This window comes from Lepisma saccharinum, chromosome 2 (assembly GCF_977018435.1).
Source record: "Lepisma saccharinum chromosome 2, izLepSacc3.1, whole genome shotgun sequence".
NCBI lineage: Eukaryota > Metazoa > Arthropoda > Insecta > Zygentoma > Lepismatidae > Lepisma > Lepisma saccharinum.
In genome coordinates, this window is record NC_139230.1 from 204175211 (window position 1) to 204199425 (window position 24215).

Consider the following 24215-nt stretch of genomic DNA (forward strand, 5'->3'; position numbering starts at 1 on the left):
TATAAAGTATGCTTACTCATTAACATCATAGTTAATTAATTTATGCAAATACTATGAAGCTGTTGTGAGCTAGTGTATTTTAGCTTTTTACACTATATACACTTTCAAGTTCATTTGTTGTCTGTATCGTAGTGTACCTCACATTCCTGAGCTACCCTGGCCTTCATGGAAGGCAGGATATACAAAGAATGTGTTTACGACAGCAGTATACATTTCCAGTATCATGAGTTGTAAAAAGGAAGTAGGGGAGAGAAAAGAGGGGGAGAGAGCGAAGGAAGGAAATCGGAGGTGAGAGGATTCGGTGATTGGCTTTGAAAGGAGGAGGAATGAAAAGGATCAACTGGAGGAACAAGGGAGTATAGTGATAGGAGGTCAGAGGATAGTAAAAGAGACTGTGTGAGTTTGAGTGAGTGAACATAGGAGGACTTTTTGATCAACTATTCAAGTACGATCTTTATGATCTTTAAGACTGAATCGGCAGGGACATAATTAGAGAAAGGAATTACCTATCTCCCTTGTTCCTCCAGTTGATCCTTTTCATTCCTCCTCCTTTCAAAGCCAAACACCGAATCCTCTCACCTCCGATTTCCTTCCTTCGCTCTCTCCCCCTCTTTTCTCTCCCCTACTTCCTTTTTACAACTCATGATACTGGAAATGTATACTGCTGTCGTAAACACATTCTTTGTATATCCTGCCTTCTACGAAGGCCAGGGTAGCTCAGGAATGTGAGGTACACTACGATATAAACCATTACATTATTTGCAAATCTATGAAAAATGTAATACATTTTTTAAAATTATATCTATCACATATATATATATATATATATATATATATATATATATATATATATATATATATACTCACATAAACATATATCGAAATACAGAAACTGTATCTTTGCCAAAAGAAATACAGCTCTTTTTTGTTAGTATTCTAGACAGCTATTTCTTATGCATTTTAAAACCTTTCCTTGTGTCTCCCATGACATTTGTGATGTGTCGATGTTTCATCAGTAGAATAGTCAATTTGCAAGAATTAAGAAAATTCTATTGTGCTTCATCTTTACATGCTTTTACAACTAGAACATAGTTGCTTTCAGTGTTATCTGTGATAGCCAATGTATGCTTTATCACTTCAATTAAAGCACATGACAGGCAATTTTGCATTGTTAACAGCATGTGGAATTTGCAGTGGATGATTATGGCATGAGTTTTGTGATATTCCTTTATTTCTGCCAACTGTTTAGTTCCCTATGCACACTTATCTTTCTAGATTACAATCAGTCTTTTCACAAAAACATTACATTTTTCCCCATGGTGCAACATATTTTACAAATGTGTTAATGAATCAAGTTTGAATTTGATTCATTTGATGAAAAATCTTCATTGCACAAACACTGCACAGTACTTCATATTTACTGCAACATTAAAAATACTCTGAACTCTTGTAACTAGTGGTTTTTAAAAGAAAATACCGGTGGCTCAGTTGGTAACGCATCTGACTACCATGCTAAAGGTCCCGGGTTCGATCCCCAGCCGGTTCAAATCCGGGAACTTTTCTAACGATGGAAGTGGCCCCGGCGCCTACCCAGCGTCGAATAACATGGGTACCTGGGGGAAACCCTGGGGGGTAAAGGCGGTCAGGGGCATGATGCTGATTACATCACCCTCACTCACGACCAGATCAAGAAAGTGTGGGGTCTTACCCCCACACCCCCTATACGCCTTCATGGCATGGTGCTGTGCACAGGGGAACACTTTACTTTACTTTATACAATGGAATTACTTCAATGTCACTGACATTACCATTAGGGTTCCATAATTTGCAGATGGCGACTTTATTGCAGTTTGTGTACATTAACTTGAATACGATCTTAGATACAAAATATATTGCTATTTATTTTAGCAAGTTTCAGTATTAGGAGGTATATAATCTTGATCTATATATTTTATAAAGATTTTAATCAGTCCTTGAGGTTCAAAATGAATGGATCCACTGCACATTTCATTTTAATTTATCACCAAGATTGTAGCTTTATTTTTAAAATGATGCAATCAAAGCATACAATATCGTTAGGCAAGCTTGTTGATAGCTTATGCTATTGAAACTTATGGTTGCTGGTGATTCAAAATACAGATAGCAAGTAACTGATTTTTTTTAAGTGACATCTTTATTTACATTCATATACATGTCCCTCACATAATATTTGCACTTAGTGTGGTATTTTAAAAATTTCCATTGTGTGTGGATTCCAGTAACTCTTCTTGAAACATCAGGAGGGACAATGATATATATTCAACAAATGTTAAAATTAACAACCAGGGAAGGGACTACCCCTTCAAATACTACCCTGTATAAAATGAACGAAGCAGTACTATTTATCATACATCAAGATAAAACACTACCCTGGAAAATGCATAGATACATAAATATGTCCAATCTTCAAATGACTTCCATCTTCTCATATTTATTTTCTACAATTTCTTGTTTTTTTTATATACTGAGTGCCCTCTTATAGCCTCAGTTTTCATCATCAGCATCTACAATCATTTTTAACCAGTTATAGTAATTATTTGCAAGCTTATTACTATAGACTGTGCATATTTTTCTACAAATTCTTGGAGTACTTCATTGCAACCAGACACATGTCAATGTCTTGAATTTGATAAGATGCTTATTGCTGTATATTTTGATATGGGCACAAACTCCTTCAAATTTTATCCTTGGTCAATGAATCCAAATATAACAACTATGACTTCTCTCTTTCGTGACCACATGTTATTGAATCACTAGCCTCACACACCAACAAGTAATTGTTTACTAATTACAACTAGTTGCAGTTACACTATAATATAACTTCTATTCAAGTATCCCCTGCATACTGTATCATTCCCTTAAGAAGGACGGAATCGAACCTGGGACTTTCAGATGTCTCTTGGGTGGCGATAGCTCTTTTCACCATTCATACTCGCTTGGCGTCTTTAACTCATGCTAGAGGTTGTGAATGAGTAGCATGGCGTGGCAAATGAATAGCCCACACACGCAAATTGGATTTTAGTCTCCCTAAGATTGTTTCGGCATGATGGTTGGAAAATTATCTGTTTCACTAAGGAGCTGAAGTTCTCCGTAGACGTTTGCTCATAGAATAGATTTTTCCTACCGCGTGTCGACATGTAGAATGATTGTTCACAGAGGTTTCAAAACAGCTCTGTTCCTCTGGCGTAATGACTCTCGATCTCCTCGCTCCTTTCAGAATCCACACTACTATCCTCCAAGAATTGCTGCCGTGAATTCCGGGTCGATGTACCTATTTACTTCCTTGAATCTGTTTATTACACTGAGTGACCCATCAAGACTGATGTAACTTCTTTGCTCAGCAATCCTTGAATTCCTAGTGTCTGTTTCCTGTCTGGGATTCTGATAGCCAAGAATCGAGAAAATTATATTTTTCTCATAATAAAATATACAATATTATATGGGTGTTATACCATACTTACAAAGGTGCAGATAACCACGACTGCTGATGCACCCAGAATCTTTAATTTATTCATTCATTTGTGCGAGTCAGGAAAATAAAATAATGCCATGTACAAAGCTAAAACCAGATAACAGTTACTCATCTTGATGTAGAACAGAATGAAGCACTAATTGAAATGAAAGTAATCTCTCACTACACTTATTTTAGTACAAAACAGAGAACATTCTTTTAGCATGTAATAAATATACATTGTAACAAAAAATAAAATTCAATATTTTCATTATTCATTTCAAATCTTGCAAGATTGTGTGTGTGTGTAACATGTTTATGTGTTTTATACAAACAAAAATCCAAATAACAATGAAAGCTCATTTTCACACCTGAACACGCAAGAGACCTGAATTCTCTCTGAAAATAAGTGTTTGCATGTACTTGCGCTACTCAATTACAAATACGATTTCATGTTTTGTTTGTTTGTACATACATTGCTGCATGTAGATACAAGATAAATGTATCCTTTCATTTTTAACCTATTATTTAGAAAATTTATCTATATTTTGCACAGTTAAAAAATAATGTCTTAGTTAGGAGTTAAGTATATAATATATTATGTCTAACTTACCCATATTTACATATTCAATGTTTAATTTCACATAAAATTTAAATAGAAGATAAAAAGAAATAATATGCATTAGATACACATATTATATATTATTATCAAGGGTTGCTTTCATTGCATTTCACTGATGAATTATGCATTATTGATTATATTATATAAGTGATGAAAAATAAGTCTAATAATGACCATATCAACAATTTGCATTCTTCTCATTGTCCTCTTATATATATTTCATTTATTAAAATATTGAGAAGTTAAAATATAATGTTATATTTAAAAAATATGTTTACTGAATATTTAACTGACAGAAATTTAATAGCAATCAAATTTAATTTGAGATGCTCAGTTATACCCACTTTTCCTTCTTGTTCATATTGATAAAAATGCACTAATACTTGCTTTTAACATTTTTGCTCTTGTTATTCTTACTCCAGTGGTCAGCCATAATTTGGAAGGATAATAAATTATGCATGTGTAATTATGTTCATAAACTAAGGTAATATAATTTTTACCTTTAAATGGTATCTTTAGATCCAGTAATGTGTATAATATTCAAATATTAGTCCATAATAATAAATTAACATGAAACAGTATTATTCAGAGCTCAGTGGCAGTCAGCATAGGTGCAGAGTTGTAGAAAATTGGGGGTACACTTACTATGGAAGGACCCTTTTCTTTAATATAAGTTATGTTTAAGTAGGTATAGCAATTTAATTATGTAGACAATTATCAATTATACTAATAAGAGTTTCTTTACATGGAGTCACTGAGTGGAGTTACTTTAAGAGATGCATCTCCCAAATGCACCATTCAATGGAGATACTGTTAGAAAAAAATATTTATGGCACCCACTTGGGGATGCCATGGATAACATGCTCATGTTAATAGATAAATACTGAAAAGCAGTGCCCCATATCATGGATCAAAGCGAGGGTAGCACCATTTGCACCAAAGTTATGAGGGCTGCCCAGGGATATTAATAATAACCATAGTATTATGAAAAGAGCCATGGTGGTCTAGTCAGTAGGGTGGGTGACTGGCACGCAGGAGACACAGGTTTGATTCCCGCGGTGAGTGATCTAAGGTGATTCTGGCCTTGTTTCTGCATAAAGTGGGTCCAGGGCTTGCCCAGCCTCAAATCAATGGGTACCTGGGGGCAACCCTGGGGGGTAAAGGCAGCCAGAGTGTGGTGCTGATTACATCACCTCCAAAATGACCGAGATGGATAAGTTTCAAGCTTTGGGCTCCAGCTGCAGGACGTGCACAGGTTCAAGTCTCCTGGGGAAGAGTAACTACTTTTCCCGAGATTTCAGCCTTTGTATGAGACTGGTGGCCTCCCACCCTTCATGAGAAAATTGGGAAGCTACAAATAAGTAGGGTAACCCAGTCATAGAAAACCTACAATAATGACTGAGGGTTCTTCGTGCTGACCACACATCACCCCATAGCTGGTTGGATGATCTTCCTCGAGGCCAGCAGGCTGTAGGTAGGCACTTTTCCTCATAGGCTGTTATACCATGGGTTATTATTATTATTATTATTATTGCAGTAATAATACTCTTTACTGGTTTTAGAAATCAGGCAGAAAACTACTAGATTATAAGAGATATAACACTGGACTTTGAAATATCCAAAACTTATATGCAGATGGCAAATTACTTAATTCTCACATAAACAGTATCTTTGACTTTAAAAAAAATAATCTGAATACATTTTGCTAGAGAGATCAGAACTCACACTTGGTGCAACATCAAGCTTAAGTATATTACTTATACAACAATGAAGTAATGCTAATATTGATATTTTATCTTCTGCTCTAAGAATAATTATCGAGAATGCATTATTTGGTGAATGTCTTGTAATTAAAGGAAATTGGCCCTTTCCTCTTACACACAGATCATAAATATTACAATTAAGTAGTAGTAAGTAAGTTTGAAATCTTGTGAAAAACCATAATTTTCTCTATGATTTTGCTTCTCTGAAAAAACGAATGGTGAATCAAAATGTACTTCACCATGCTTACTATTATTAAAGCATCATGGATTACACATGGAAAGACTATCATGTACTGTGTATAGATGTCTGCATTAGTGTGTATTTAATCGTCTCACATGTATATTGGCTCAGAGGTCTTGCTTTTGCTGCCTCATTCTTGCAAACCTTGTGCGCAATTTTATAATCATCTCTTGAGAAAAAAACAAAGAAAAAAAACTGCCTTTCATTATGAAATTCCTCTGTTTCTAAATATGAAAAGAAATATTCTGAAAGAATTACAGTTAATTGAAATTCACTGATTCTTTTGAATAAGTATTTGTACATTTTCTTTTCCCATTACTCTTTCTCATTCCACAAAATACGAAAATGCTAATTCAAGGCAAAATAGTGGTAAAAGGTAAGAGCAAATGAAAGTAAATAGACCTTTTTATATAACATTTTAACAATTTTTTAATGATTCATAAAATTTCTAACATATGAAAAGATAAATGCACTACAAAAGCAAGACTAAACATTGAACTTTTTGTCTCTAATTTGTTGGTTTCTATTCTGGATCATATAACAGTGTATACAGTGTGTTCAATGATTAAAATATCATTAATTTTCTTGCTATTTAAAAACAAGACCATGTGTTTCAATTTGTACATCTTGCTTTCATTTCTTTCCAGATTATTCTTATTCTTATTGAATGTTTCATTTTCTTTGATGTGTTGTATGATACAGTGTTATTAAGTTTTATTACCCAGCACTCAAGCTATTTAGATTGAACTTTCCCTACATCCCTGGTTTGAAGGATTTCAAAAGGATGGAAGAAAATAACAAGCATTAAACTAATTCAACTGTTGCAGAACAAATCTACAAAATGAGGTTCAGAGATATTTATTTGTATAATAAATTATTATGTTCCTATTCCCACAATTTTGACTTGTCAGGATGATGCTAAAACAAATAAGTTAAACTACTTTTTTTTTTTAATAAATACTTTGCTTTACCCTTTCCTAATAGTACCAAACAAATTCTCCACCTATTACCTCAAAATTGTCAAAATTTAATTTTATTTGCTTTGCTTCTTATGCATAGCATGCCTGTGAAAGGAGTTATGTGGGCAAATTATTTTCACATGCAAGATCCATACTTTGAATGCAACCTGACATCTACAAAGAAGTCAATGTGAGAAAGGAAAGTTCTTATGTGTCTGCTACATCAAGCCCAAGTTACGTGTTAGTGAGCATTTTGTGACTGTGTTAGAGGCATTTTGTGTCAAGTGACCTACTGTGTTTTATGTTTAGACTAGGTTTATCCTATGCTGATAGTTCATACATTACTGTTAATTTTTGAAATGCTGTTATTTTTCTCAATATCAATGAAACTAGGCCATGATTAGAATCCTTGAAATTTAGTCACTGACTTAGTTTTAGATATTTAGAAACAATTTTCACATCAGAATTTACGCCTTGTATTTAGTTATTTCAGCTTACAAAAAATGCAATTAATGAAATGGGTTGTGTGCTGGTTACTTTTCTCATTTAGAGTGAGAGCTCCAGTGATCTATGTTATTCATTCATGTCGTGATTTTAGTAGAAGATGCCAGCTTTGGTATCCAGAGGCTAATCTTTTCAAATGCTTCTCGCCTTTTCTAGCCTCCCTCACTACCACCCCTTCCCGACCTAAAAGTAGCTCTGTACCCCTGAAAACTGAAGAAGGCAAATCCCATCATGCCATCAAACCTAAACATATGCCTGCCAAATCGATGAACGGAATGCAGACAGCTAAAGTCAAAGGAGACAAGACCAAATTACAGGAGAAAAAGGAAGCCAGTAAGTAGCCGGAATCTCTACACCGAGATTCTGCTGTCTGTCTTGTGATCCACTGACAACCTGCTGCAAGATTAGATTTTTTTTAATTTTTGTTCTAAATGTTTGTACATATGTGGGTTGGAAAGTGAGAGCTTTGTACATATTTGTGTGTGTGCGTGCGTGCGTGTGCAAAGTAAAAAGTATATATACATGCTTCCTTTAAATTATATGTGATGTGCAGGCTGTCTGTGGTGCAGGATGGATAATGTTGCTGTGCTGTGGTGAAGCCTTGGCTTACTGTTATTATTTTCTCCTTTTCTTTGTTTTGAGTGTGTTTCGTATCCTGTTGTGGCTGTTCTTCCTGGTGCTGTTTTAATCTGCTGCTCCTGAAGCTGTTTTAATAATTTGTTTGTGGTGCTCTTTTGGTATATACTAATAACCCCTTCTACAATTTTTTAAAAATTCCGTATGCTACAAACTGTAATCATGGTGACATTACTTACATTTTTAAAAAAGGCAAATTTCAGTCATTGAAATATTAATGGTAATGCATGGAAAGGGTGAGGCAAAGTCTATGTCTATGAGCACTTGCTATGTGCTTTCTATAATAATCCTTGCATCTATAATACTCATCCAATTCACCATGGCATGTTCAAATATTTTTCTCTGTTGAATGAAAATGTTAAAACATTGATTTCATTTTTTTTTCTATTTCAAAAATCATTGTGTGTGTTGTATTTATAATGACACATAAAATATATTTATAGCCTTCATATGCAAGTAAAATTTCTTCATTATATATATCAAATGTGTGTGTAAGAGTTTAATAACAAAACACAGTATAAAATTTCTCCACCACCTACCTCCCCTCCCTTGCTCTCTCTCTTGTATAGCGTATGCAGACAATTATTTGGTCAGTGATGCACCTTGCACTATATTCTAGTTCATTTATTTGAATGGAAACGATAAGCATATTTGTTATTCGTAGCACATTGCTCACCAAAACAGTCCTTCAAAACCATGTATTTGTATTGTAATTATTAACGTTAGGATTAAGCTATTTAAGATTGATTTTTCTAGTTGTTGAACAAATTAGATATTATGTAGCAACAACATTTGAGATACTAAAGGTAAGAAGTATTTTATTACTTTTAAAATAGTATAAAATGTATTGTCTGTAGTGGGCAGAAAACCTGCAATGCTGCATTTTGAATCATCAAGTGTATCCCTTGATGTGTTATAAATCTTTTGAGTTTTTATTCCCTACCAATGTAGAGCATTTGAATTTTTTTTAAGGAGAAGTTGCAAAAGAACCAATAGATAAATGTGCATCTCAGTTTACATTTACAATCTATTAGCATTTTCATTGTGCTATGTAGGTAAATCTATAATGTTGTAGTAACAAGTAGATCTACATCTACATGAATATGAGTCAAGATAAAATTATGTTATAATATATGGGCACCTATACTAGTTACAATGCCACTCTGTTCACAAAGCAAAATCTCTATTCTATGCATACTCCCACATATGGTAGGAACGTTTACACAGGACACTTTCTCCTCAACCAACTACTACAGAAGGTCGATACACGTATATGTGTCCGATTTTGAACCATCACCCCTGCACACAGAATCAACCGATCCAAGTGGTTCAAGTAGTATCATGGCACTATTGCGAGTGTGTGTTGTGTGCATCATGGCTCCTAAGGTGAACCATTTTTGGGAAAGCTACGTAGTTGCACTATTGAGTGTCGAAAATTTAGAAACAGTGCAAAGAACATGGATGCACCTTGGGTTCAACAACTATCAAGAACATAATCAAGCGGCATAAAAACACGAGGTTCCAGCTATTCAGTCGCCCACCAGGGGACGAGGAAGCGAGCGTGCACTGCAGTGACGCCACCTGTGTCTCTGAAGTTACGTCGAATGGCCCTACAGGAAAACCCCCCGATGCAACATGTGATGGCCACACGACTCCACGTGGTCCAGTCAATTGTGAACTGCACCCTGCGTGAGAAATTAAACCTCCGGAAGGTCTTTAAAAGCCGTGGACATTACCTCAGTGAGGCCCATCAGTGGGAGAGAACGACCAACAGCAGGTGCCTCTATGAACGCCATTTATCCGGGGACAAGTGGAAGTTTGTGGCCACACTAGATGAGGCATGGATTTATCTATCAGATTGTGGCAAAATTTGAGCCATAACGTACACTCCACGTGATGCAAAATGCCGTCCAGATTTCGTCCGTCATTGCAAAGCAACTTTCTCGAAGGGATTTCTGGTTGTCGCGGGATACACCTATCTAGGCAAGTTAACTATTTGTCAGGTCCCAAAAAACTGTAAAATCAACTCTGCATTCTTTCAGCAGCATCTCCTGACCCCATTTCATACAGACGATCTGCCACGTTTGTATGGAAATGCCGTAAATCAAGTCTCTGTGCATATGGATAAGGCCTAATCACATACATCTCGTTCTACCCAGAAATTTCTGCAACAGATGGCGACAGACACTGGCATTTGGGCTATTCCATTTCATATACCGGTGAAGTCACTGGATGTGAGTCCCATGGATTTCTGTGGGTTTGGTCTACTGAAACTGGCACTTTCCTCTCATCATGTCTACCACTCTCCAGGGCCTGTGGAAAGCATGTCAGGAGAAATGGCAGAAGATTCCACTTCCTGTACTTCATCGTAGCCTCTTACAATACAAGTTACAGTGCAGGGCTATTGCCAAGACACACGGTGATCACATTGAGGCCAAACACACATACGGGGATCGACATTCTGTATTAGTTGACATATTCTCAAACATTCATAAATCAACTCTACCTTGTTGCTAAGTATTTTTCAAGAACTAGCTCACCAGCCTCTGTAACATGAGGAGATGTGGTTAAGTCTCTCAAATTTCACAAAAGCCTCTGTGTGTAGGTGTTCTTCCTGGCATTTCTCTAAAATGGTGCACATTTCAGTGGCATATGCTGGGTTCAAAACCTGGACTATCTCAATGCTGAATGTGAGGCTCTTTTTCATTCAAACTCTTGGATTTTGAAGTGATGCAGGTGCAGATCCACAGGGGGAGGCAATGGGGCAATCGCCCCTCCCAACTACCAGGCTTTTGGATATATTACGCCTAATATTTTTGAAGACTCAAATATTCTGTGTTTTATCACCAAGTTTAACAGGCTACATAATATTTTTTAAAGTTTGATTTAAGCCAGCTTTGTGTTCAAGGCATGCTAATCGAAACTGCACTTAGAGTTTAAATTTTGATCCGAACGTGCAATATGCATTAAAAGGGGGATCAAATAGGTTTTTGTTTTATTTGTTGATTCAGTTTATTCCTCATATCTAATTGACCAGTTTACGGTTGCAATAGGAGGAATTATGATAACAACATACACTAATGACCATTTACTGGGATCCCGCATTCGAATCCCGGCCTGGGCATGAGTGTTTTTTTGTGTGTGTGTGTGTGTGTTCCGTCATCAATTTCATTATATCATCACTCCTGCTCATCTTCATGATTAGCCAAAAGTGTCAGAAAAGCGAAGTAAAATATACCAAATCAATCAAACCATCTACTGAGTCCCTCCCTATTATTGCATGCAAAACAATACTATAATCTCTGGATCAGTTGATTTCTGTTTAGAGTATGATATATTGTTTATATAAAACAGTTCAAGTGTAGGTTAGAAATGATTCTTGTTGAGGTAAGGCACACTACTGAAATTCGTCCATCCCAACTTAATTTCTGGATCCACCACTGAAGTGATGTGACATTGTAATTAAATACACGTACCTTACAATTTACAAATAATTATAAAAATATCACTGTTTGATTAATACACAAACAGTAAGGAAAGGATTTCAAGTATTTCATGGTTATTTATAAAATATAGGGGCCCTTGTTGTGAAATATTTATGTAGGCCTATGTGCGAGAATAAAATACATAACTTTTTGAATATTTCATTTGAACAGGAACTCCATTCTTCTCTTGCTGATGTCTGTGGTAAAATGGTTAGTACAGCATACTATGATGCCAGATGTCCCAGGTTCGAATCCAGGCCTGGGCATGGCTAATGTTTGTGAATGTCCCTTCATCAATTTCCTCGTATCGTCAGTCATCCTCGTCGTCGCATTTAGCTAAAGTGGCAGAAAAGCAACTCTAAATAACAAAACTAAATCAAATCCATTCTGCTCTTCTTTGGGATGCCAGGCCTGCATATCTTCATGATTTGAAGCTTATCCTCATACAAAAGCAGAGTAAATTGTTTCGTCAATAGTTCATTAATTATGTCACTAATGTTCATTGACTACACTACGCAGCACAGATCATTCAAAACGTATATGTCACTCACTCAGTACACTAAATAAAATCTGCACAGTAAGGTACGTAATTTTCTTAAACTGCCTTCAACATGGTCAGCCACTCTCCCCCAGTCATAAATAAAGCAGCCGAGGGGTTCAAAACCTTGTCATCATTGTAAAGCATGGTTGGTTGAAGGTCAACGCTCTCGCTTCTACATGTGTTCAATCGGACAGTGTTGGCGTAGAGGGGAAAGAAATCCCTGTTACTTTGTCACCTTTTCCCAATCTTGTAATTGTAGTTTCATTTAAAAATTTCCCTTTTCTGGGAATAATCCCTTGCTGGTTAGGGAATTGGCATCGCTGTAAGGTATTACCCCCGTTGTAAAATGAAGACCTCCCTGTCCAATGCTTGGGTAAGGCACTGTAGCTTGGGTTTGGAATCCACTACAAATACATCACCGATCACCTCCAGGTGCTGGTCGGGAACAAACCACTCTGGTGATAGCTTTAAGGGAAAGGAGCCAGCCCATGTGCTATAGTTTTCTCCCCCGGTCGTCATTTGAGAGTTAAACCAGTCACATTTGCTACTCGATTATTTTCTGAATTTAGTCCACTGTATGATACAGTCTCTATTTTGTACGGAAATAATATTAAACTTCATTACACATTTTTTTTTCTTATTCATGCTTTCTGAAAATAATAAATGGAACTATATTACTTTTAACACCAACTTTGTAAGTTAAGGAAACTAATACTCACTTGTTACTTGAACAATGATTTTGTAATGTGCAGTAAAATATTATTTTAAAGCTACGCCCCAAGTTACAATGCTGCATACACTCATACATAGAGAGAGAGAATCTACAATTTTGATTCCAGAACTTAGAACAAGCATTTTTATTTTTAACCTGCATTATCACTTTGTTTCATGTATTAAATGTGGGTGCTTTGCTGTTCTTATCATTGGATATAAATATAATTCCAAAACAAATCATCTGAAACCGCCAATAGAAGAATTATCATCAATATGTGATTAAAATATCTGATAAACTCTGAGCACAAGGATGGCAGTATAAACATTGTTAATTAAATTAAGTGCACTGACTGAGACCATCCCTAGACAATACACAAATGTTGGCCTCATAAATCACTTATTCTGTGTGGTTGAAAAAGTTCTTTATGGTGTAAATCTTATTAGATCAACTATCTAGGAAGATACATGTAATGTGATCTTCACAATTTTTCTCTTCATGTTAAATTATGCCTACTACTTCTACCCTATATTAACATCAACTTACACATTATGCCTAACTAACTAGCTCTATGGAATTTCTAAACCTGAAAGTTTATTGCCTCAGAAACAATTACCTTCCATCTGTACCAATCATGAGCAAGATCAAGCCACTCTTGCCATGTTAATTTCCGTCACATCCATATTGTCATGCCATCTTCGTGCTCTCCTTCCTACAGATCTCTTACCACCAGGTTACCCAGCAAGGATCCTGTACATTTTTCTTTCTTCTCCCATGCATGCCTACCCAAGTCATCAGGATTTAATTATTTATCATTAATTCTATTGATATTAGTGGATGAATATGGATGATGCAATTCAGTATTATGCAAACTTCTCCACTCACCTGTTGTTCCACCTCTTTTAGGTAAGATTTCATTTTCAAAACTCCTAATTCATGTTCCTCTCTTACAATGAGGGACTATGTTTGAAATCCATGCAAAATTACATTTTTTGATAGGAGGTTCAAAGTTTATGAATAGAAAGTGAACATGCATTAATTGAGTGAAGTTTTCTATTAATTTCCTATTTACTACTATTTACATTTGTAAATAGGATTTAAATTAGTAAGATCACACACATTATGCCTTTGGTCTCACATAATTTTACAAATAGTTCAAAATGTAGCTGGAAAAATATCAAGATTGCATTATGAGTACTTAGTCTTTCTAGATAGTTACGTGAAGGAGATACCAAGTGTGATGTTGGAATGTTAAAAGGAAAAAAGAAGAAATCACCAGGGCATACACCGCACTTATCAATATATACTATTATGCAGCATATGTAAATATGATTGATTGACTTGGTTTATTTTACTTCGCTTTTCTTCCACCTTTGGCTAATCACAAAGATGAGTGATATGATGAAATTGATGAAAGGACACTAACAAAGAACACACATGACCAGGCTGGGGTTCGAACCCAGGACATCTGCCATTGTAACACACTGTGCTAACCACTATGCCATGGAGATCGCCCTATCCAAATATGATTACTAAAGTGTCATAATTCTGCAGCGCACACAATATATATATATATACACACACACACACACTTATAATACAGGGTGTCATTGTACAATAGAGCATGCAGAAGACATGAAGGTGAACAACATTTCTTAACATTTTGCTCATCAAGGCATCTCTTTAAGGCTGTAAACCTTCAAATTTCAGAACCAGAACATTTCAAACCACTGACCTTTCTTTCGTCAGCAAATGTACTAAAAGCACTAGGATGCAATACAATACAAACATCATATCTGCTGTGCTTACCCTTTTTATTAAAAACATGCATACACAACATACATATGTACCTCTCATCTTTTTTGGTGCTTGCAATCAATATAGAATTCATAATTATTTGGTCCAAAGCAGTGGCGTCTCGTCCCTTGGGGCTTCCGGGGCTTAGCCCCTAAAGAAAAACAGACGTATTCACATAATTATCAATCACCATAATGCATAACTATCACACAGTCTTTCAAAAGGCGATTTTTACCCACGTAAATTCATTGTCTGTTGCAATGGATACGACAGCGCTCCTAGCGGCATTGATGTCAATTATCGTTTTCCGGGGCACATCGCAAAGGATGGCATGGCCTACACCCACCTACGCTACGCTACAGCATGTGTCACATGCTAGCAGAGAGAGGAGGGGAGAGTCCAATGGATTTGAGTGCTGATTCGGGGCTAGCTCCATTGCGTCGCGTTCGATCTCACGTGTTGTTCTGTAGTGTTTTGGTGGCTTTGATTCGCTATGTTTGAGTGAGTTTGGCAGAGTTGATGTTCGAACACAAATTGATGAAGGAAAAATAGGCATATATTAAATAGAATTATCAATTGCTTAAAATTCTGTGGTCAACATGAACTTGCCCTACGAGGACATAATGAAAGAGAACAATCTTTAAACAGAGGCATCTTCCCAGATTTATTATCCCTTCATAGAAGAGGGAAAACTAAAGAGGGAACTTCGTGTTCTTTATTGTAGTGAAGAGTTGAACAACATAAACTCTATCAGTAGATTGCATTCATTTTTTACTTAAAATTATTTAGAGGGTACCTTTTCAGAAACAGTAAAAATGACAAACTTAGTTTTAATAACTCCAGTGGCAACAGCTGAATCTGAACGATGTTTCAGCACATTGAAGCGTATTAAAACCTGCTTAAGAAATGCAATGGGACAAGACACACCAAGTGCCTTGGCACTTGCTTACAATAGACATAGAATACATTTCAAACATAGAGGGCTTCAACGAAAAAGTAATAACAAAATTTGCTGAGCAGAAGAACAGGAGTCAACGTTCATAGAAAGGTATGTTTCACAACAATGCCTGTTTCTTTTGTAATCATGTGAATTGTCATTATATTTTAAATTCTTTAAAAAAAATAAGTCCAGTTTTGTAGTTTGGAAGAAGATAAATACCCGTTTATTTTGTAATTCATGTAATTTGTCATTACATTTTAAATTCTTTCAAAAAAGTAAGTCCAGTTTTGTAGTCTAGAAGAAAAAAATACCTTTTTATGTAATTCATGTGAATTGTCATTATATTTTAAATTCTTTAAAAAATAAGTACCGGCCAAATTTGAGGCCACGATACGCCACTGGTCCAAACACACTAGAGGGTGGTACTTATCTTTTGGTTACACAGTTTGTCCACAACATACTAAAAATTTTATCACATTGTCCAACACAACTAATGTTAGTGAAACATCTGTGCCACACAGTTGCATACATGCAGAGACTGCTGTTTTTTCAAGGGTTCATAGCATCAAAATGAGGCTCAATAAGTAAAATGTTATTGAGAAAATTAATTCACCATGATGGCAACACCCTGTGTATATACACACACAAGATTCTTCCTTTCTAAATTCTGCAGTAAAAATAAATTCATCCTTCATCACACAATCAAAATATTTTAACAAGCACAAATATTAACTATTCATGCTTTTTTCACAATTTCACATAAATCAGTGTGACTTTTTCTCACTTGACACCATGATTACAACTTGTAGTGCAACATGGTATACTTCCTGCATGTCAATGATTGAACCAAACCCTCTGCTGTATCTTTTGTGTATAAACTTCAATTCTTTCTGTGCAATGGAATGTCATATAAATATTTATAACATAAAAGTGGCATGTTTCATCACCCAGAGTTTGAAAGAATACCCTTTGTTTCAGGTTCTGAAGAAGAGGCACCAACTGAAGTTATAAAACCAGCCCCTCAACCGGCAGAGCCTATAGAACCATTAGTAAAATCGCCACCAGAGCCAACAAGAGTTAAATCCCCAGAACAGATACTAATGCGATCTCCAGAGCCTGTCAATTGGACTGTCCCTCTTGATACAGGAAAAACTTTCACCGTTACTCAAAACGTTAGAGATGGTATGTGCTGGTTTGGAAAAATTTAGTTTTACACAAGTTAACAAAAAAAATTTACTTGTATATGTTGCAATTATGTATTTTAACATAGGTCTGCACAGATTGAGGGACTTGTTCAAACGAAACTATTCAGAAGGTATCTAACAACTTTCCCCATGCGAAATTTACAGATTTCTTGCGAGAGTTAACATCTTGGATAAGATTATGTTAATGCTCGGCTTGGCCTTTGGTCAACACCAGGGCAGCAGAATTTTCTTCTCTTTCCGAAAAACTGCTATGATATCCCAAAATCTGAAAAATGACATACACTTAGAATTCCTTCTAGAGCCTTCACGCAGATCTTCATATGGTTTGCTTTCACTGTTGTCCAGATATTATCAATAGCTTAATAGACTTACGTAGCCACAAAACTATTGAGAATATCTACTCAACAGGGAAAGCAAACCACGTGAAGATTCACATACTCTGCAAGGAATTCTAAGCATATGTAATTTTTCAGATTTTGGAATATTATAATGTTTTTTTGAAAGGAGAAAAAATTCGAAAACAGCTGCCCTGGCATTGGCCAAAGGCCTAGCCGAGCTTTAAAACAAAAAGGTACTAGTACAAATGTAGATATAAGCAAGCAGTACTTCTTGGTGGAAGTTTCAGGTAGCTATCAGACCAAGGTGACAAGTGGCATGCATTATGGAGGTTTCACACAGAAGTGACAAGCAACAAGCACATGATGGAATAGGGACTTTCTTCTGAGCACTGTGCATAGGCAACCAAGAGACCGAGGCAAAACAATGCACGCCCTTGAGAAAATGGCTCACTGTGAGTGACATGCAAGTGACAATGGACATTTGCAGCTTATCATGTCACTCTGGTACGAAAGGTTGCATTTATTTTTGATGGTCAAATAACCAAGTGATAGGTGTCACTTGCTACTTGTAGCTTGTCACTTCAGTCTGAAATCTCCCTTAAAGAAGAGAAACAGCTGAATAGGTCAGTCCTGGGTTTTCAGTCTCCAGAGAACATTAAGTTAAACAACTTTCATCGCTTTTTCTTTCTGAGCTATTCTTTTGATCATACTAGCTATAAGTGAGTGGGTGATTTAAAATTTGCTGTGTGTTAGCATATTTGGCTGTTTGTCCCTGTCATATTGTTTTTGGAAAACTCTTTATTGTACCCATTATTTTAAATCCATACCAAAAGTTGAAAAGAAGATACCTCCACTTGAAGTATATAGATATATATAGATACAGGTTGTATATAGATCTGCACAGAACAAACACGCAACACGTTAACAATGTATGAAAATACTACAACATATCTTCATAGACAGCGTAATTGCCCAGCCCTTCTCGGAAAGCTAAAAAAAATGATTAAGGCTCGGCTGGACCTTAGCCAATGCCAGCAAAGATATTTTCGAAATTTCCTCATTTTTAGAAAAACTGCTGATATACATGGTGTGGGCCTCCCCCATGGCGCAGTGGTAGCGTCATTGCCTTGTAATCAAGGGGTCCCGGGTTCGATACCCGGTGGAGGCACAAGTGGTTCGGATTCCACTTTAAACTGTAGGTCAAGTCCCGATTAGCCTTACTGCGCATAAAGTGGACTTAAAACACCAACTCAAACCAAAGATATACATGGTGTTTCTAAAGGTCGTTTACAACGCTTGGGAGGTGATTCCTCACACGAAAACAAGCAAAAAGTGTGAGTTCCATTTTTACGACTGAGGCTTCGTTTCCGAGATAGGAGCCTCGCAAAAGGTGACAAAGTGAATGTCACACCTAACCGGGATGAATACTATCACAGATAGAGAGGCGGTTCCAAGGGAATCATAAAGGAATTGTATGTGATCAGTCCGGAAGTCACTATGAAAAGTTCACTGCACGCATGTGCAACGGAGTCCTCAAAAGAATTGGGGATTTCCAGCAAGAACAATGCATGGAAAGGGTATGTAACGCACCAAGAAGGACCGTGACAATGAGAAATGCATTAAAGACAACACATCCCAACCTCAAACATCAAAACATGAGCACGGAACACAAAATCCGAAAAGTTGAGCACAGTTGCATACCCCAGTTACACGCGAGGAATGAACGAATCATGTCATGTGGCATACGAGAGACACATTACTCCACCAGGAGGAGGGAAAGAAAAACACAATATCAGATGATTGCGACAATGTGTATTTTTACACACGACAACTACGTAATATCCTGCCCCCCCCCCCCCCACACACACAACAAACAACAAATGCTACAATGTCTTACGCACAGACGTGTCACTGTACACCAACTTAAGATGTCACTTTCACCACACAAAGGGGGTGGGGAGCAATACCAAGTGTTCGCACGTGATCACTGTGACGTAAAAGAGACTAGTTTTGGAAGCGTTGCGCAGGCAAGTCTGGCTCTCATAGTCTACGTTTGACCTTCATGACTGCTGTACCCACGAGAGGAGCTCGTAGGGTTGGTTCTCTCCGGCAATCATCCCAGTCGTGTTGCAGGTGCTGGGATATGATCAGCAGTTCGTTCTAGGTTGTCATACGCATTGAAGAGTACTAGTATGTTGTATTGAAAGAAGTTGACGTGGTGGAGTGGGCAAGTCAAGTATCGCAACAATTGGTCTGTGGTGTTCGTACGGTGATACGGTCAATTTGTGCAGTGTGCCAGTGTTAAACAAAAACGATACTTTGCAGTTCCAGCTCCCTATTACACAGATGGCTGCGTATATGACCCAGCAGCTAGCAGACATGCATCTCATGTATGGGGAGGCACGTGGTAATAGCCGTGAGGCAAGGCATCTTTATGGAGAACACTTTCCACATAGACGTTTACTGTCTCACGCCTTCTTTCAGGTAGTGGACAGTCGACTGCGTGAAACAGGAACAATGTTACCACCGTGGCAAGAAGTTGGAAGACCCCGAAGTGTACGCACACATCAGTTTGCAGAAGATGTGTTAACAGCGGTCGCAGAACATCCTGGCACCAGCACGCGCGTGCTCGCTCGGGCACGAAACACGTCTCATGTGAATGTTTGGCGAGTGTTGTCAGAGGAAGGAATGCACCCTTTTAAACTGCAGAAAGTACAAGAACTGTTACCTCGTGACTTTCGCCCTCGTATGGAGTTTTGCCAATGGTTTTTGCATCAGCTGGACACAAACCCTCACTTCGGGGCAAAGGTATTGTGGACAGATGAAGCCATTTTCACTAGCATGGATGTCTTCAATAGTAGAAACAGTCACGTCTGGGACTTTCACAACCCACATGCACTTTTTGTGGCCCATCACCAGCACAGGTTTTCAGTGAATGTGTGGTGCGGGATAGTACATGATCATTTAATTGGACCATACATTCTCCCTGTTCGCCTGAATGGTAGCACGTATCATGCATTTCTTAGTGAGGTTCTGCCTGAAATGTTGGAGACCGTACCTTTGGCACTGCAGCAAGAAATGTGGTACCAACATGATGGGCACCATCTCATTTCGATCATAATGTACGACATTTCCTGCATGACGTGTTTCACAATAGGTTCATTGGTAGGGATGAGCCTGTGCCTTGGCCACCGAGGTCGCCAGATCTCAACCCTCTCGATTTTTTTCTTCTGGAGAGAAATTAACACCCTCTTATACGACACACCTGTCACATCAGCTGAGGACCTCGTTGGTCGTATAAACGCTGCCGCAGCGATGGTAGCAGATACACCTGGATTGCTTGCTCGTACTCGACAATACTTGATTCATCGCTGTCATATCTGCATAGAAGTGAACGGCGGACATTTTGAAAACCGTCTGTGATTATCGCCCTTGGCAAATCCCAGTGAGAACACTTTTGGTATTGCTCCCCACCCTCTTTGTATGGTGAAAGTGACATCTTAAGTTGGTGTACAGCGACACGCACTGTCTGTGCGTAAGACATTGTAGAATTTGTTGTTTGTTGTGTGTGTGTGTGGGGGGGGGGGGGGCAGGATATTACGTAGTTGTCGTGTGTAAAAATACACGTTGTCGCAATCATCTGATATTGTGTTTTTTCTTTCCCTCCTCCTGGTGGAGTAATGTGTTTCTCGTATGCCACATGACATGATTCGTTCATTCCTCGCGTGTAACTGAGGTATGCAACCGTGCTCAACTTTTCGGATTTTGTGTTCCGTGCTCATGTTTTGATGTTTGAGGTCGGGATGTGTTGTCTTTAATGCATTTCTCATTGTCACGGTCCTTTTTGCTGCGTTACATACCCTTTCCATGCATTGTTCTTGCTGGAAATCCCCAATTCTTTTGAGGACTCCGTTGCACATGCGTGCAGTGAACTTTTCATAGTGACTTCCGGACTGATCACATACGATTCTTATATGATTCCCTTGGAACCGCCTCTCTATCTGTGATAGTATTCGTCCCGGTTAGGTGTGACATTCACTTTGTCACCTTTTGCGAGGCTCCTATCTCGGAAACGAAGCCTCAGTCGTAAAAATGGAACTCACACTTTTTGCTTGTTTTCGTGTGAGGAATCACCTCCCAAGCATTGTAAACGACCTTTAGTAACACCCTGTATATCATATATACAGGGTATACACAAATGAATGGTGTGGTCATAATTGCCAAAAAAATTGTCCCAATTTTTTTAAAGCTTCTCACGCTCACTGCAGGGCCTGTTAGCTTGTGTCCTTGTGCACCTAGTTTGCAAGATGGCATTGCAGGTCAAGAAGGCGTACTGTGTTCTCCAGTTTTGAGGTGTCAAAATCTGTGATTACGGTGCAGCGTGAGTTTCGTGCACAGTTCAATAAGAACCTGCCACACAAAAATAACATAAACAGATGGTATCGACAGTTTGTAGAGAGTGGATGCTTGTGTAAAGGAAAAGTTCTGGTCGACCTCGTGTGTCTGCTGAAAATGTGGAGAGAATGCATGAGGCATTTCAACGAAGTCTCCGCAAGTCAGTGGCAAAAGTGAGCCGTGCAATTTCTTACTATGGGTGTTTATTAAAGACAGGGTTTATGCACAACCAATGCCAACTTCCATCCAGCAACTTCATGATCGGATAATGCATGCAGTGCAGGACATTACAGTGAACATGTTACACAGTGTCCGGAACAAGTTTGATTACCGCGTTGATGTGTGTCATGTGACCAGGGGAGCCCACATTGAAGGATTAAAATTTTAACTTGCATATCAAAAACTGGGACAGTTTCCACCTCTAACAGTGTTTTCTGCAACCACATAAGTTGAAAAATATTTTTTTTATTGACATTTATAACCACACCATTCATACTCTGTATATACAGGGTGTTTCTAAAGGTCGTTTACAACGCTTGGGAGGTGATTCCTCACACGAAAACAAGCAAAAAGTCTTAAGTTCCATTTTTACGACTGAGGCTTCGTTTCCGAGATAGGAGCCTCGCAAAAGGTGACAAAGTGAACGTCACACCTAACTGGGACGAATACTATCACAGATAGAGAGGCGGTTCCAAGGGAATCATAAAGGAATCGTATGTGCTCAGTCCGGAAGTCACTATGAAAAGTTCACTGCACGCATGCGCAATGGAGTCCTCAAAGGAATTGGGGATTTCCAGCAACAACAATGCATGGAAAAGGTATGTAACGCAGCAAGAAGGACCGTGACAATGAGAAATGCGTTCAAGACAACACATCCTGACCTCAAACATCAAAACATGACCACCGAACACAAAATCCGAAAAGTTGAGCACGGTTGCATACCCCAGTTACACGCGAGGAATGAACGAATCATGTCATGTGGCATACGAGAGACAGGAGGAGGGAAAGAAAAACACAATATCAGATGATTGCGACAACGTGTATTTTTACACGCGACAACTACGTAATATCCCCCCCCCCACACACACACAACAAACAACAAATGCTACAATATCTTACGCACAGACAGTCCGTGTCGCTGTACACCAACTGAAGATGTCACTTTCACCACACAAAGGGGGTGGGGAGCAATACCAAAAGTGTTCGCACGCGATCATTGTGACGTAAAAGAGACCAGTTTTGGAAGCGCTGCACAGGCAAGTCTGGCTCTCGTAGTCTACGTTTGACCTTCATGACTGCTGTTCCCGCGAGAGGAGCTCGAAGGGTTGGTTCTCTCCGGCAGTCGTCCCAATCTTGTTGCAGGTGCTGGGATATGATCAGCAGTTCGCTCTAGGTTGTCATACGCATTGAAGAGTACTAGTATGTTGCATTGAAAGAAGTTGACGTGGTGGAGTGGGCAAGTCAAGTATCGCAACAATTGGTCTGTGGTGTTCGTACGGTGATACGGCCAATTTGTGCAGTGTGCCAGTGTTAAACAAAAACAATACTTTGCAGTTCCAGCTCCCTATTACACAGATGGCTGCGTATACGACCCAGCAGCTAGCAGACATGCATCTCATGTATGGGGAGGCACGTGGTAATAGCCGTGAGGCAAGGCGTCTTTATGGAGAACGCTTTCCACATAGACGTTTACCGTCTCACACCTTCTTTCAGGTAGTGGACAGTCGACTGCGTGAAACAGGGTCAGTGTTACCACCGCGACAAGAAGTTGGAAGACCCCGAAGTGTACGCACACATCAGTTTGCAGAAGATGTGTTAACAGCGGTCGCAGAACATCCTGGCACCAGTACGCGAGTGCTCGCTCGGGCACGAAACATGTCTCATGTGAATGTTTGGCGAGTGTTGTCAGATGAAGGAATGCACCCTTTTAAACTGCAGAAAGTACAAGAACTGTTACCTCGTGACTTTCGCCCTCGTATGGAGTTTTGCCAATGGTTGTTGCATCAGCTGGACACAAACCCTCACTTCGGGACAAACGTATTGTGGACAGATGAAGCCATTTTCACCAGGATGGATGTCTTCAATAGTAGAAACAGTCATGTATGGGACTTTGACAACCCACATGCACTTTTTGTGGCCCATCACCAGCACAGGTTTTCAGTGAATGTGTTGTGCGGGATAGTACATGATCATTTAATTGGACCATACATTCTCCCTGTTCGCCTGAATGGTCGCACGTATCATGCATTTCTTAGTGAGGTTCTGCCTGAACTGTTGGAGACCGTACCTTTGGCACTGCGGCAAGAAATGTGGTACCAACACGATGGTGCACCAGCTCATTTCGATCGTAATGTACGACATTTCCTGCATGACGTGTTTCGCAATAGGTTCATTGGTAGGGATGAACCTGTGCCTTGGCCACCGAGGTCGCCAGATCTCAACCCTCTCGATTTTTTCTTCTGGGGAGAAATGAAAACCCTCGTATACGACACACCTGTCACATCAGCTGAGGACCTCGTTGCTCGCATCAACGTCGCCGCCGCGACGGTAGCAGATACACCTGGCTTGTTTGCTCGTACTCGACAAT

At 38.5% G+C, this 24215-nt stretch overlaps 1 protein-coding gene across 6 annotated transcripts in view; it reads left to right on the forward strand.

Annotated features, from left to right (window-relative positions):
* The window catches only part of LOC145984273 (uncharacterized), a 466606-nt gene that overhangs the window by 433262 nt on the left and 9129 nt on the right, over positions 1 to 24215 (forward strand). For 5 of the 6 annotated variants that reach the window (XM_083117902.1, XM_083117903.1, XM_083117908.1 and 2 more), the window contains 2 exons: positions 7736 to 7912; positions 16669 to 16872. In XM_083117902.1, coding sequence (XP_082974028.1) covers positions 7736 to 7912; positions 16669 to 16872 — 381 coding nt within the window. The remainder of the gene's footprint in view (positions 1 to 7735; positions 7913 to 16668; positions 16873 to 24215) is intronic. The other variant, XM_083117905.1, reaches the window with a different exon arrangement.